General features: G+C 41.5%; 1 protein-coding gene across 3 annotated transcripts in view; it reads right to left on the bottom strand.

Moving 5' to 3' along the window:
- The window catches only part of lrba (LPS-responsive vesicle trafficking, beach and anchor containing), a 190040-nt gene that overhangs the window by 86521 nt on the left and 88457 nt on the right, over positions 1–15062 (bottom strand). For all 3 annotated transcript variants that reach the window (XM_008286789.1, XM_008286792.1, XM_008286791.1), the window contains exon 36: positions 9752–9918. In XM_008286789.1, coding sequence (XP_008285011.1) covers positions 9752–9918 — 167 coding nt within the window. The remainder of the gene's footprint in view (positions 1–9751; positions 9919–15062) is intronic.

Below are 15062 nucleotides of genomic sequence, written 5' to 3'. Positions count from 1 at the left end.
CTTTATCATAGCAAGCAGGACGGGCAGAGAGGATGCGCTTTCATATATCACTACAAGCGACTGCACTGTGGCACAAACAGTCATTCATAACCTTTCTGCTAAATTAATTTGGGTACAGTCAATGAGACCTGCATATGCACAGGAGATTTCCTTCCCTTGCTTATTTTATATTAATGCCAGGTCCTATTGGCATCCCTCAAATTGCTCAAACATTGCTGCTATCCCCAAGATCATTTTGCTTCCATTTGCATAAACCATGTGTTTAGAAGAAACGGGAGAGCAGGAGTAGATTGAGGATTTGTCATGTTGAGGACTGGTTGCTGGAGCGCTGGCTCTTTGTCAAACGGTGGCAGCGATCGCGTCGATGGGATCTCCAGGCTCAAATTAAAATGAAACAGGACCAAATACCTTCCCACTGAAATGGTTTGGCATGATTAAGTCTTGCGGAGGTGATTTTCTATATGTGCATTAATGCCTTTCCTTCCCACTCCAATGAGGTGTACAGGAGACCATCTACATGTGTGTATGTTAATTCAGCCCCAGCTAATGTTGTTTACAAGATTCACCAGAGGTAACGTTAGGGTCACAGACACGCCAACATTTCCATCTTATCCTCTGAAATGACGGCCCATGTGTAATTTTGCCCATCCATACTATTAATCACACAATCAAGGCATTTAATTTGTCTGTTTTAATATGAACTTAAACGCATCATTAAATCAGATCTGTAATGAAAAAAAAATATATTTAAAAATATCTAATGAAACAATATTCATATGGTTAAAGAGAAACAGATTTAAAACATCAATCATGGTTTATATGTGAGCTAAGGAAGTCACACATACTCAAACAAAGCCCTTGTACATTCACATCCTTTGGTTTTATCACTCTCGTGTTAACTCCCTTTTCACCGAATTCGCCGCGAACACGCACTCGCCCTCTCATTACCACGACAACATAAGCACCTACCACTCCTCCCAATTAACTCCAATTTATCCAAGAGCTTTCAAAAAGTGATCTGAAAAAGAAGAGATAGTGATATTGCATCTGCGCAACATCACCAGCTTGTGAGGATCAAAGTACTCCCATGGGTGGACGGCAAAAAGGCTGCAGACTCCCCACAATGCAATGCAGCCGAACGAAATAATGCAAATCAAGGCCTAATTACCACCAGCTTAGTGCGAGGCTTCCAATTAGCAGCAATTATACTCAGTGTAAATTCACCAACAAAAGCCAGACGATTACACACTAATTATATCAGATTTCATGGGAGGTAAAAGAAAAAGCGCTGTATTAGGACGGTAGTAAATATTGACTGAGACTGTTTAACGTGTTGCGAAAGAGAAAAATATTTTCATTCTTTAATTTAAAAACAGCTTTTTGCCTTATCAATATTATCTGAGCATCAAGTACATACTAAATTGTGTACACACACTTCCCCTGCGACAGCGCTGAAGTGGTACCATCTGTATTTTTGATGAAGAGTCACATTTTTCCTGTGATTTTGACAACACGCATTTAAGGCCATTTATCACCACGACTGCGATGTAATGAGGGCATCCACTGGACTGGAGTTGCATAATTCTGCCATTACTGGCCCATTGTAATAATCTTCTGACCTCTAGCTTTCAGAGCTGATCTTGAATGGTATGACAAATCTGAACGCGTACCCACGTTTCCAACACACCCCAAAAGAAAAACACGGGGGAGAAGCTCAAGGTCAGCTGAGATTGGGAGTCAGAGGTTTCTTTTTTTTTTTTCCACTCTAAAGCTTCCCATTTGTAACGCAAACATGGAGCCATATTTAACCTTACACCTCAAATGCCAAAACCAACTAAGGGGTCTGACGTTAAAACTCTTTTTTTTTTTTCTTTTTAAAAAAAAAAAGCTTTTTGAAACATCTGATTGAAAACTTTTAAATTCATAAATTTGGGTTTTCAAACTACACAAAATGTATACAATCACCCATCTGCCATGTTAGGCTTTGCTAATACTTGACTATGCAACAAACAAAGCATCCATGCCCTCTTTTCTTTCCTCTCTGTATATAAGCGTGTTGTGTTTCTTGCTTCACTGTGTTGCAGAACCACAAGGCTCGACAATCTCATCTAGGACTGTCTGCTATTCATGAGCACCTCCTCCCCTCTCTCCATCATACGGCCGTGCCCATTACTGCACTGATAGTTCAGTGTGTGTGTGTGTGTGTGTGTGCCGTGTCACAGGCAGCAATAAACAGAGGTCTAATGATAATAGCTGTGTAGTTATCTTTTTCTTTGAAAAAATACAAAAAAAATAGTAACAACAAATCTATCTACCCGCAAAAAAAGTCTGTTTCTTAAATTTCATATGCATACATTTTGTATATTTTAGCATCAACAGAATTCATATTAGTTGTATTGGATTGCATTTGATTGTACTTTTGTGAGTTTCCGTAACAAAATAGATATAACAGAGTATGTTGTTGATTTCTTTACGAAGCCTACAACAATAATAACGAGCCCGCTGAGAGTATCACATGTTCAAAGTCTGTCTTTTTTATGTTTTCTATTTTGGAGTTTTTTGTTTTTTTTACTAAAGCTTCAACCATTATGTGAAGAATGACGTGCTTGTAGCCCCTTTATCTATTATCAGCATCAATTATTTAAGATCACAGAGCTTACATATGGAACTCCTCTGGTCTGATCCTCTGAGGTCGCTGCTGAACTTGAACTCAGACGCAAGAGGAAAATGTGCAGCGGAGCAAAATAGGAGCTGAGGATCTACGAGTGGAGGACGATCCTCGGTCTTCACAATACTATATTCTCTATAGAGGGGAACATTGGTGTTTTATGTGTTCTTTTTTCCCTGCTTTCGCTGCACAAGAAAGCGCTGGATTCTAAAGATAAAGGCGATTTTTTTGGCAAATGTTGAAAGTAGCAAAATAAATGACCTGCTGGTCCCATGGTGTAATTACAGTGGCTGGAAGCATACCAATCTATCAAGAGGAAGAGGAGGGGGGGCTGACACGCTGCAAAGGGGTTAGTCAAAGGAGATAGCCTTTGACTAACTACTGGCCCCGGACAATCGATACTCTGCAGATATTGCATCCAGGGAGAAACAGAGGCGAGAGAGAAAAAAAAAAAAAAGGCCCTAAAAACTTCCCAAATGGCTTTTCATTCAGATATTGATCAGCACCCTTTTATCGTGACCTTGCTCCACCAAGGCCATATACTTTCTTAAGGGTATATGAAACTCATAAATCTGAGAGTTGCTACAGAATCCTGCCTTGCTGTGAGCAGCGAGGCAGGGCGGTACGATGGTGTAATTGGTCTTTCTGGGATGGCGGCCTTTTTTCATTCTTCATAACTAGCATTCCATTACATTTGTGAGCTGCCAGGAGGAGGAAGGACAACACTGATGGGGTAAAACAGAAGAAAAGGCTTTAAAGATGTAAATGTGTTCGTGTAAATCGGCTCCTGTCGATTCTCACCTCCAGTTTAGGCGACATGCTGTAGGGGCTTGTGTTCTGTGTGTGTGAGCAGAACCGAAGCATTACAAAAGATTGTGCAAAAAAAAAAATAATCATGATTAAAAGTGCCAATTTTAACAGAACCCCTTTCCCTTTTTTGTTGCAATTTTAAATGATCCGCTAAGTGTAATTTTTTTGAGTTTCAGTCTACGCTGCAACACTTAACCATGCTAACATATGGACATCATCAGCTGTTAATATGTTTCACCATGACACTTTGTTACTATTCCTTACAGGCCCAGCCACTGTACTGTATATACAGTCGAGGTAAATGTTATCATTAAGGCTATATTCTAATTCATATCCATGAGCCAGACCGCATGGTAGGGCCTTCGTGGCACGTTATTTTATGTAACTGATGGAACGCACGTCTGTCAAACTTGAACAGTCTCCCCAGAGATTTAAGGAACATCCTTTTTGCTCAACGTAACTTTTCTGCCCCAGACACATGTCACAGCGCGTGATTAATGAAGCGCGGGGTTTTATGTTAAACCCGTTTAAGGACTTCGGCCTGCGTGATACGGAGGGTCTCGTTTACAGAGGCGAACGTAACCGAGGGCAGGCTCGTATTGCTTGGTGTAGTATGTTTATGCTATATGTTTATGGCTGTATCAAGGCAGATGGATGATCACAACTCGAGCTCCGGCTAATTGGTTTTGAAGTAGTCGGGGACCTGGACGAAATGAAACAACTGTCTCTGGCTCGGATGGGACGGGAGCTGCGGACCGCTGCAGCTGCCAGCGCTCAGTACATTGGGTCATGTTTGTGTTTAGACTGCAAGTATTTATAAGCAAACAGTTCGAAAAGCCATTACCAGCTAAAAATTACCATTAAGTTCTAAACAGAGTAATGGACTGATTCAGAGTAAATCAATGCTTTAGGTGCAACTTAACAGCCAGCCTGCCTTTTGACTGTAAAACTGGTATCAGAACCAAATAATAAACTATAAGGGCTAGAACAACAATAATCACTATTTGCTTTGTAGGAAGGCAGGGTGCAAAAATGAGTCTAATTAGGAAATCTGGTTAATAAATCTGTGGAGATCTGAATCTAAAAAGAACGGCGATCCAGCCACAGTGTTTATTCCTTTTCCAAACAAAAGCAACAAAGGAAATCTGATGGTGAGATAAGTCAGCAGCTGCAGACTTTTCCATCCAGCAAACAAGACACGCTCTCGACATTTTACATACAGATTTGCACGATCGCTCATCGCTGTGGCTTCGTGTATATCGTAGCGAGAGGAAAGGATGTCGTAGAAAAATGCTCCTGTCTTGTCTTTGTCTCCATCTCAACTTTTGATCCTTCAGTAACAAATATCTCCCTCTCTCATCCTCCGTTCCATCCTTCCCCCCCCCCCTCGCTCTCTCTCTCTCTGTCTTCCTGCCCCTCTCGTGTCTTGCATTTCCGAGAGTCAGTGTATTCTAAACTGTTATGTTCTTGTTTCCTATGGTTATAATCTCCATTGACATGCTGGAGTCCCATTTCCTTTTTCAGCCCTGCATCCACAGTACCAGCAGCGGCCGTAATGTACAGTGTGTCCATAACACATACACGCAAGCCGGCGCAGACGTTGTGCAGACCTCGGCTTTAACACATGCATTACATTCAGTATTATGTATCATAATTGTGATTTAAGTCTGGAATGAAAGCATACAAGTAGAGATTAATCTGGCTGCCGCGGCTTCTCATGCAATCATTTATTTTAAAAAAGTACAATGTGAACGTAAATGTCCTCGCTGTAGTAAGCACGGCCCCATATGTTCGGAGCGTATTTAGGAGGGTGTCTCAGCTGCAATCTGGACGAGGCGGCTCAGGGAGGAGGGGGGAAACTAACAAGGCCAAGTAAGGAGCAGTGGTGCTAAAGTCAGATCTGTTCAACAACAAGAAAAATAATGAAAGGCATTAAAATAACTTCTTACTGTAACCAATGGGGGGTTCTAAATTAACATTAAAATGTGGTATTTAAATGGTGAGATTTCTATCTGTGATTTTATCTTCTCAAGTAGGTGCCACTAAACAGGAAATGGGATTTGATGGTATTCTTTGTAATCACAGTTTATCAGGATTATTTGAATCTGATGGCACTTGGTAAGTTGTTTGCTGATGTCACCGTGGAGACGATGCTGTAAATCAAATCAGACTGAACTGCACCATCTTAATAAAGCAAACGGATTAGCTGAGATTTGAAAGTTTACATTCTGTTCATATAATACCTTTAATTATAAGTCCAGCTTTTCTAGTGAAGAACATTAGGATTTAAAACACTGAACTAAGCTTTCATGCAAAAATGGACTAATCGTTTGCTGGTTCTAGATTTTTAAATATGAGAATTTGCATTTTATTTTCTTTTATATTTAGACATTGTACTAGAAGTCAGACAAAGCATGAAATGTATTTGAAGATTACTATCAGTGTTTTTCACACTGTTGTGACATTTCATAGACTTCATGATATTGATGATAAAATACTCAAGTAATTAAACCATCATCGGTTGCATCACATGCTATCCTAAGACAATAAGTTTAATAATCTACAGAAAATATATCAAATCATTTAGTCATTTTCAAGCCAAAATGGCAAACACTCATTAGTTGTAGGTTTTGGAATGTGAAGATCTGCTGCTTTTCTTTAAATTAAATACCTTCAGGTTCAAATATCTAAGTAATTTGAAGAAGCAACGTTTTTTGTATATGCTGTGACACAATTTAATTAATTAATTAATGAATATTAAAATGAATTAACAGATTAATTGATAATGAAAGCAACGGGTAGCTGCAACAATACAAGGAGCAGAGGTTAGTGGTCGTGAATAAAGAAGGTGTAGAAACTATTTATGGATAAAAAAATAAAAATAAAACATTGCTTACTGATTCAGTTTATACATCAAATAAAACGTATATGAAATGGGGGAATCTTGAGCTAGAAAAATTATTTCCCTATTATATATAGGAGTATTCATGTTGGATTGACTTCTATGATTTCCTTTATCTGTATCTGAAGAAGTAATGTTTTAAGAAAAACCTATTAAAAAATAAATAAAATGGTGTGACAAACCTTCCACAGTATTTGGTGCAGACACCATTTGATGTCATCTGCTGCATCATTAGGTGAAAAGAAGGACAAAATCCTTTCTGGGACTAGCTGTGAATGTTCTGCTGCGGCTTCTTTCCCTCAATAGTGCACTGGTGAAATGACGTAGCACAAGATAAAATAGTAATGCTAATATCAATAGTTTGTCCATTACAGGTCAGCTAACTGTCCAGTGGAACAGTTACAAAGCTGTTGGTTTTCGATCTCACAAGGCCGATCAATACGAGGGCATACTGTTTCAATTTTGCCGGCATTGATTTTCTCTATAACACTCCAACCCTAAAGCATTCGTCTTTCTGAAGGAAGGAAGATTTGATTTACTGAAGAAAAATTGGAGTGCACATCACAAAGATTTTTTGCCGGGCGAGAGTGTGACATGCCAAAAGATGGATGTCCCTTGGCTGGGAAGCCTCTAGCCTAGGGGCGTCCATTAGAGCAGCGCTGCTGCAGAAAATGAGCTGCTTATATGAGGAAGGAGGAGCAGACGGAGAGGAGTGGGTGCTCGAGGTGTGTGTGTTTTGAGGGGCTAGCTGTAGGTGAGGACTGTTCGAGTAAACTGGAAATAAAAAGGATGCTGACGCAAGCTCGCATCTGCAACTTGAATAATGTTTGCATTTGCCCCAAAAAGACTGGATGCATCAATAGATTGTCAACAACGGTTCTGGCTAAAAAAGTGTGCACCTTGCTTCTATATCACAGCCCAACCTTTTCTCAGCTGCAGCCACCTTCCTTTTACTTTCCCCGCATCCTGCATCCAGAGTGAATTTCCATGGTACATTAGTCAGCCTATTAGAATGCAATAAAGAGAAGGTATGAGAGGGGAAAAGGAGGAGAGTAGTGTCTGTCCCCAGAGACGGTGAGTTGGCGTTCTCCATCATCTGCCCTCATCTCCCCTCTCTGTCTGTCGACTTTGTCTAGGTGTCATATACATGAAAGATGATTCCTGACCCAAATAAACACCGCAGCAGACTGGATGCTCAGTGGACCCAAGCTCAAAAAAAAAAAAAAAAAGTGGAGAGAGAAAAAAATGATATCTGCCAGTAGTTTCATTTGTGGTCGTCTTGCTAGCCATTCATTTACTTTTTTCCTCTCTTAAAAAGACAGCCGGCTGGCATGTTGTACACCTGAGTCTCAAGGTGTGAGACAAAAAAAATGCACGGATGAACAGGTAGTCACCCCGTCTGACTGGCTGAGGATCTGTCTATGCCTTGACACTGGATGACAGACAAGGGCACAAAAATGATAGACACTGCTTTTGTCTGGTGGAAAGGATCCTCATTGGACGCTCAGTGATACAACTGAGGTAGAGTGTGAAACAAGAAAGAGCAAAGGATAAGGAGTGAGGGGGAAAAAGGGAGAAGAAATTGAATGTTGTGAAAGAGAGAGAGAGAGAGAACCACAGACAGAGGAAAGACGAAGCAGGGGAATGGAAAAGGGAAAATCACCTAACACCTCTTTCCTCCAGAGGCCAGGGCCGCTGTAAGCTGGATATTAAGACACAAATTGCATTCAGGCAGGTCACACTGTGTCAAAAGATATTAGATGCCTGCCGTGAGGAAACAACAATTCCCATCAGCTTGTGAGAAAATAATATTTTCATTTTCAGACCCTTTATTGAATGGAAACTTTGGGGAATACGTTTTTATGGTGTGCGAGCAGGCGGACTTGGGTTTTACACCCATGAAACAAAAGGACGTAATCATAGCTGTGTATTGTCTTTGTGTTCCTGGATTTCATTTTCACAGCTGGAAAAAGAGTTTCGTTGTGTGTATCCGTTCTTCCCCTCCCAGCCTTATTTACAGGCAGGGATGTTGCTGGGACACATGTTCTGTGTATGTGTGGAATAAGGGAAGGAACATTTCTTACACTGGGATGCCTGCAGGTATACAGGTGTGCAGGAGTGTGTTTTTTTGTTTTTTTCTGTGTCCATCTTTTCCTTTTACTTGTTCGGTTTCCCAGATTTGCAGCACCAGATGTTTCTCCTATGCCCGCATTCCACGGGCTCTGGTGCGAAGCTGCACCACCTGACCTTCACAGTAATTGACCAAAAATATTGATGTAATGGCACAAGACTGATTGTGATTTATTAAAAGAGCGGTGCACTCCAGGGCCCGGTGCCAATGGCTCCCTGCGCCCATCGGCAGCCATTAGGAAAACCATCAATAGCACAACGGCATAAAGGGCCGGTAATGGGGGACGTTTCTGGCCAGGGCTCGCAGAGCACAATATCCATAGTAAATGGCACGGCCTTGTGTGAGTACGCATGGAGACTGACGGAAAGGAGGAGAGAGATTGGATCAAGGGAGGAAAAATACGACAAGTACTACACCACATCCTGATATAAGAGAGAAACAAATAAAAAAAAAAAGGGGGGAAACAAAGGGGCTACAGATACACTCTTGATCCAACAGCAAACTAACCCTCGCCAGATGAGTCTCTGGAGAGTCGGTTCAGCCTAACAAGCGTGAGCCAGCAGCCGTCTCTCCAGCTCACCATTACACACTACCTGCACAAACAGCCATCATTAGGGAATAGCTGCATTGGATTCTGCTGCCTATTTGGCGAAACAAACACACAGGATAAGGTTCCCTCTGTTCTTAATGGGAGCTGAGCTGTTCAAATGGCTTTCATCTCTCTCCCAAGTCAATGCATCATTCAACCCACAGCTGACATTTTCACCTTTACAAATCTAATTTAATCAAAGTCATGAGTATTGGGGGATGAGAAAGATAATGATGAGATTAAAACCATTACAGCGGCTTGAATAATTTTTGAGGCTGAGAAAATTACATGCTAGGAACGTGGCTCATAAAAAACAAAACAGGTGCATCGTCTTGATTAAAGTCATTTCTACACAATGTTTCACTTAAGAAACACAGTCACTTATCGTTGCTTTAAATTATTCCGGCATGTGGGGAACAAAACATAACTATGATAAAACACAAAATCAAATGGTGATTTCTCTTTTTAAATTTTAAACGAGACAGATAAGGGATGGATTAAGCGTGTTTGTGCTGTAAAATGTATTTTGTGAATGTAGGTGTCAGCAGCACCTCAGAATCTCCCCATTACAATAAATTCTATGTTATCTTATAATGGTTGAAACGATCAATGAATGAAACGGTTCATCTTCAGTCTTGGTTTTTGTTTTACCTTATGGAGGAGTTTCCCCAGGCTCCGTGTTTGTCGGTCAGGATGTTGACTATCTTCTGGATGAGCTGCGTGGCCGTCACATGGTCGCGGTATTTGGCTGCTCGAATCAAGTGGTCGCACATTTTCTCTTCGTCTCGCTTCTCTGCCGCGTACTGAGCACAGTTTGACTGGAAAAGAGAGGAAAAGCACGTTATACATGCTGCAACTAAGGGTGTCATGAGTGTGCACGTTGGTATAAATATGACTTGTATCAGTAATAAGTTATAACTTGCGTCAACATTTGCAAATACAAAAACAAGTCGAAAGGAAGGAACAATACAGATGCTATAGCACGACAGTTTTCACACATAGAAACTCTACTCTGACTAGAACCAAATGAAAAGCATCGGGTCATTTCTGTCCTCGTGTCATGTTGATTAATAACAGTGGACATGTATTTTCTAATGCCCTCCAGCGCACCAAATCACACGATACCTACAATGCACGGGGAGGACATTTTTCTCTGTCTGAATTTGTTATCAGAATGGGCCTTTGAACTCTGCAGCGACGGTGAAACTAAAATACCTTCTGAAAATAAAAGCTATAATTTGAAACAGTGTTTTGATTTCCAATCTCGGTCTCACAACCAATTTTGGTTTCGTAGACATTTTGCACTTGCGGGTTACTTTGAAAGAGCCGTTTCAAAAAGACATTCTTATTGACCGTGAGCACAAAGAAAGCGATGAATTTAAAAAAAACCTGCTATATAGGTGAGGTACAGTGTTTATTTGTATTTTCTTCTGCATGATCTGAGAAAATCTAGTAAAGGAGCTTTAAGAATGAAAACTCATCAGATTATTAATGCACATTGGCGGTGTATCACTGTAACCTTAAACTACAGTCATCCAGTAACTACGATCCCAAAATATAGCTGGAACAAATACAATGCGCTTTCCCAAAGTTACCAGCAAAGCGCTTTATAATGGGTCCTCCTCTTCAATTTGACCGACAACATTTCATATCTGACAGAAAATCTATCGGTATAAATCACATTAGAGAGGCTTTTCTGCAGGCTGCTTGGCCTTAATTATCAATCTATGTCTCTTTATGTGGCTTTAAAGTGGGCCCTGACCTTCCAGCATCATGACCCGGGAAACAGCAAAGCGAAGGGAGTGTAAAAAGAAGGATCACTGGATAAATGTTTCAAATTTTAGACGAAAAGAATGCTTTGGTTGGATGCATGTGTGTGTGTGTGTGTGCGTGTGTTGGAAGTCCATTAATCTTGATCAGTGAAGGTAAAGTCATGCACACATGGGACGCGGAGGAAAGCCAGGCTGGAGAAAGTGACTCGGAGAATCCAGCGATTCTTGTTACCTTTAATATCAAATTATAGCAGAAGATACTGGATGCTACATTTCAAACAGAAAACAGTATGTTCAACTGGGATAGAGAGAGACACACACTGGCCAAAAAAATCCACAAATTTTCTCCACAATTAGAAGAATGATCCATTTTCACTAAATAAATGCTTATGTGGATTTCCATCATTTAAACAGACAGCAAGCAGCAGGCCTGTAAAGAGTCCGTTTCCATCTGCCCCTGTCTGAGACATGTAAAGTCTGCAGTACTAATCAACGGTGCCGGGTTCAAACTCATAACCATAAACAAACACTTCAGCACCTGTGTGTTGAGCCTGCCCAAACACCCAAGCCCTCCATGCCGTAATGGGCTTTTCTTATATCCAAAGCCAAAGTCGACTGCAGGAGAAAAGGCCAAATTCACAGACTCACCCCTAAAATAACAACCAAAAAAAAGCTGAACATATAAGTAGTGCCATTAAAACCCAACGTTGGGTTTGCTTGTAAGTGGAAAAGACAAGTAACTGTTAATTCCGGGGGTCATTCCATTGATGTGAAGTCAGAGAATATGCCAAGGTATTATGAAGGACTTGTTATGTTATTATGAAGGTTAAAGCGAATAAGTAAATCTCCCTGTTGGCACCGTCCCGCGTTCACTAGCATACAGGTCCACTGACAGGATAAAGGATAGAAGCTAAAAATGGGCATTTGGAGTATTTTTGAAACAAACTGTTCTTTCATTCCTTTCAAGGAATGCTGAGGAAACATAAGAAGTGAATTAAAAGTTTCTGTTTCCATTTCAATTAGAAACATGCCTCTTTTGGAGTGACTGAAGCAGTCAGTGTGCATATTTTTGATCAGAAAATAACCATAAAAAGAGACAAGAGGTTCTATTTTCCCAAGTTAAAAACATACAGCTGAGCAAAAAAAAAAGAGAAACGACGACAGACTATGCTTTGCTAGCTTCCTACCAAGACAGCCACCAGGGCACAACTTGCTGGCAGTGAGAGCGTTATGACTTGCGACACTGTAATCATGGGCAGCACCTTCCATTACATGGCCTGGCTGACAGGGTCGGGCAACGTGGGTGCTGGCTCTGCCTGAGGAGACAGCTTGGTGAAGACGAAATGATAATGGCTGGCATTAATCGAGTCAATTACACTGAGTCGTGTCTCCCACAATCCATCCACGGTTCAAATAAATAACTATGGATGTGTGTTGGAGTTTCGGGGGGAAATGGGCCGCTACAGAAGTGACTACAAAGTGGAAGGAACAGCAATCATCTCTAAAATCACATAATGGCAGAAAATAGCAACACGCGGAGACAAAGCATTAAAACACATGCATTATAATCATAACCGAACCTTATTTAAAACCAGAGAATAGCACGCACACATGCTTTCTGCTGCTAAAAATTGTTATTGTGGTTAGCGCTGCCACCCTTTTCATATTTTCGCCATGATGATGATTCTGCAAAAAAATATGCCAGGGAAACAAGGAGGACTGTTTCACAGCTTTATCTAAATGCTGTAGTTGGTGTCAGATGATGCGTCCCCTCCTCCTCTCGCTCAGCGGGTTGAGAGGGTTAACCAGTATAATAGGCCGGAGAATGGAGGCTCATTACAAGATATCAGCCCTATGTTTATCAATTAGAGTGACAGAGAAAGGTCTAGTGGTGTTGCCATGCCACAGTGAGCCTTCAACACAGCCCGCCTGACAACACCAGGGTCTCAAGGTTCCGCCGGAGAACAGGAGGAAGAAACAAAACCAGAAGAGATGTTATTAAAGCGCTTGATTTGCAATCTCTTGACATTGGTGGCACATCAGGGCTACACGCTCTCCAAGGCTGGGCTATCGCTCTACGAGAATCTCCAATTTCTCACATCCGTCGACAAGCACTCCCTGAGGGTTTCATTTACAAACGGGCAGAGAAACTGTCCAGAGGAAGGCGAGACATCAGCCTTGTCCTTGTCTGGTATCAGAGAATGCAAATACACTACAAATAAATTCCTCCTGGAACACAATGGAGGTCTAGGGAGACAAGAGGACGAAATGAGAAAGGAGGATGGGGGTCGCTAAACAAAAGTAGATGCTGAACCAGTTCACCAATTGGTTTCAGAGAGATTCTCTTGCACTTGATCTCTTGCCCTCGAGTTTTCAAATTGCAACATAAAATGTCACCAGGGGAATACAGACAATGGGCTGGGGAAGAAACGAGTGAAAGGAAGAGGAGGGGGAGAAAAATGAGGGCTTAAAAGTACAATGGCGAACAAAAGTCACCAAATGACAATGCCTGACAGCCACTTCAATTCTGAAATGATGCTCCTGTCATGCCGTGCTCCCACGTATTGATTTTTTTTTCTCTTCTCTTGGTGCGCCAGAGGAAAAAAAATAATCTAATCCAGTTGAAACAGATCCCTGCTGCTGGCATCAGCCCACTGCTAGCGGCCATCAAGGTTAACGCAGGCGCAACACTTATCAAAGTATCTCTCTCCTCCCCCAACTCCTCCCTTCACACTGTCTGTGGCTGATCTTTAATGGACTGGTCACCATGCTTGGCTGGCAGCCTCTTCATCTTTTCCACCCAGAAACCTCTTGTCTCCGCAAAACCGCGCCCTCCTTTTGCCACATCAGTCTGCATCGCTGCCATCTTTCGCGCGATGACTCCAGCTCGGCTTCAAGGTCACGTTACATGAAGAATCATACGTGTTAAAACGTCGTCTGGAGATGACAAATAGTCAAATGAAGGTAGGACGCAGCCGGATGAAAAATACACGTCCTATGAATTGGCTGTTGCCAGAAATTATAAATACAGGGTGGCGGCGCAGAGCTCAGGCTGATCGTGAAAGCAAAACTCCATCTAAAATAAGAATTTAAGGCAGGAACATATTTAGTTTTCTCCTGAATAAAAATATCTACAAGGTGCATAAGAGCACAGTGAAACTTCTATCCGGCATTGTGAGCTCACCTTCAGGTGCACCAACAAACGATAAAAAAAAAATCAAGGGAACATTCTTCCAGTGACTAAAGGGACTGTGTCAGAATGAAACAAAGGAAATTGTGCAGTAAAGTCATATTTCGGGGTTAGCTGGTCACACATAATGATGGGAGCTGCACAGGAGGTACCTGGGGACTTCATTATGTTGACAAGACAGCAGGACTGAGACTACTGTTCTCCAACCATCCTCTGTACCCCACTTCTCCTTTTCTATCTCCTGGTGTCTTGACTCAAACACTGACAAAAATAGGCATCCACCAAAAGAAGACAGAGCGACGCCAAAACATGCCAGCTTCTATGTTCTATGTTTTTTTTTTTAACAATAAAGTCAGATTATGTCTTAAAAGAACCATTGTAGTCCAGTTTAAAACAGTTTTTGTCATCACACTATGTGAATTCTCTCACTTGCCTTTCTGAATGTGCCCCAATCCTCACGGTGCCACAAAAATAGCCATGTTCCTGTTTTTCCTTTCATTCTCTTGACAACAGATTTGCCCATAATGAGATGCTCGGGCATCCAGCCCTGCTGACATGCTACATTACAGTTGCGACAAGTACATGACAGCAAGCTACAGTTGGTGGCAGCTATCAGTTTGAGTACTGAGAATGATGTGGTGTAAATAGCCTGTGGGAGTTGTGGTTCTCTGGCTCTCTTCTGTGTGCGTTTGAGTAACCTTAGTTCACCACATTGCTTTTGTTTAACACAAGGTGTCTCCGATTATTGCGCAAGTGCAATTTCAGAAGGATTTCAGGAAATAAACATGTAGTTTGTAGTTAATCTGAGAGAGGTTTTACATTTTCAATTGGCATATCTCTGAAGATAACCAGGCTCAGGCGAGGTTCTTTGTTGTTCGTTGATGCAGGGCAATCGTAATCAACAGGAAACATTTAAAAGGGTTGTTTCAGATCATTAAGCAAGTCACAGTTCTCGTGCACTATGGGGAGGGACAAAGATCTTTCTGTAGATGAAAATCAT

This window comes from Stegastes partitus, unplaced genomic scaffold (assembly GCF_000690725.1).
Source record: "Stegastes partitus isolate 25-593 unplaced genomic scaffold, Stegastes_partitus-1.0.2 Scaffold470, whole genome shotgun sequence".
NCBI lineage: Eukaryota > Metazoa > Chordata > Actinopteri > Pomacentridae > Stegastes > Stegastes partitus.
This window is presented reverse-complemented; position numbering and strand designations above follow the sequence as displayed.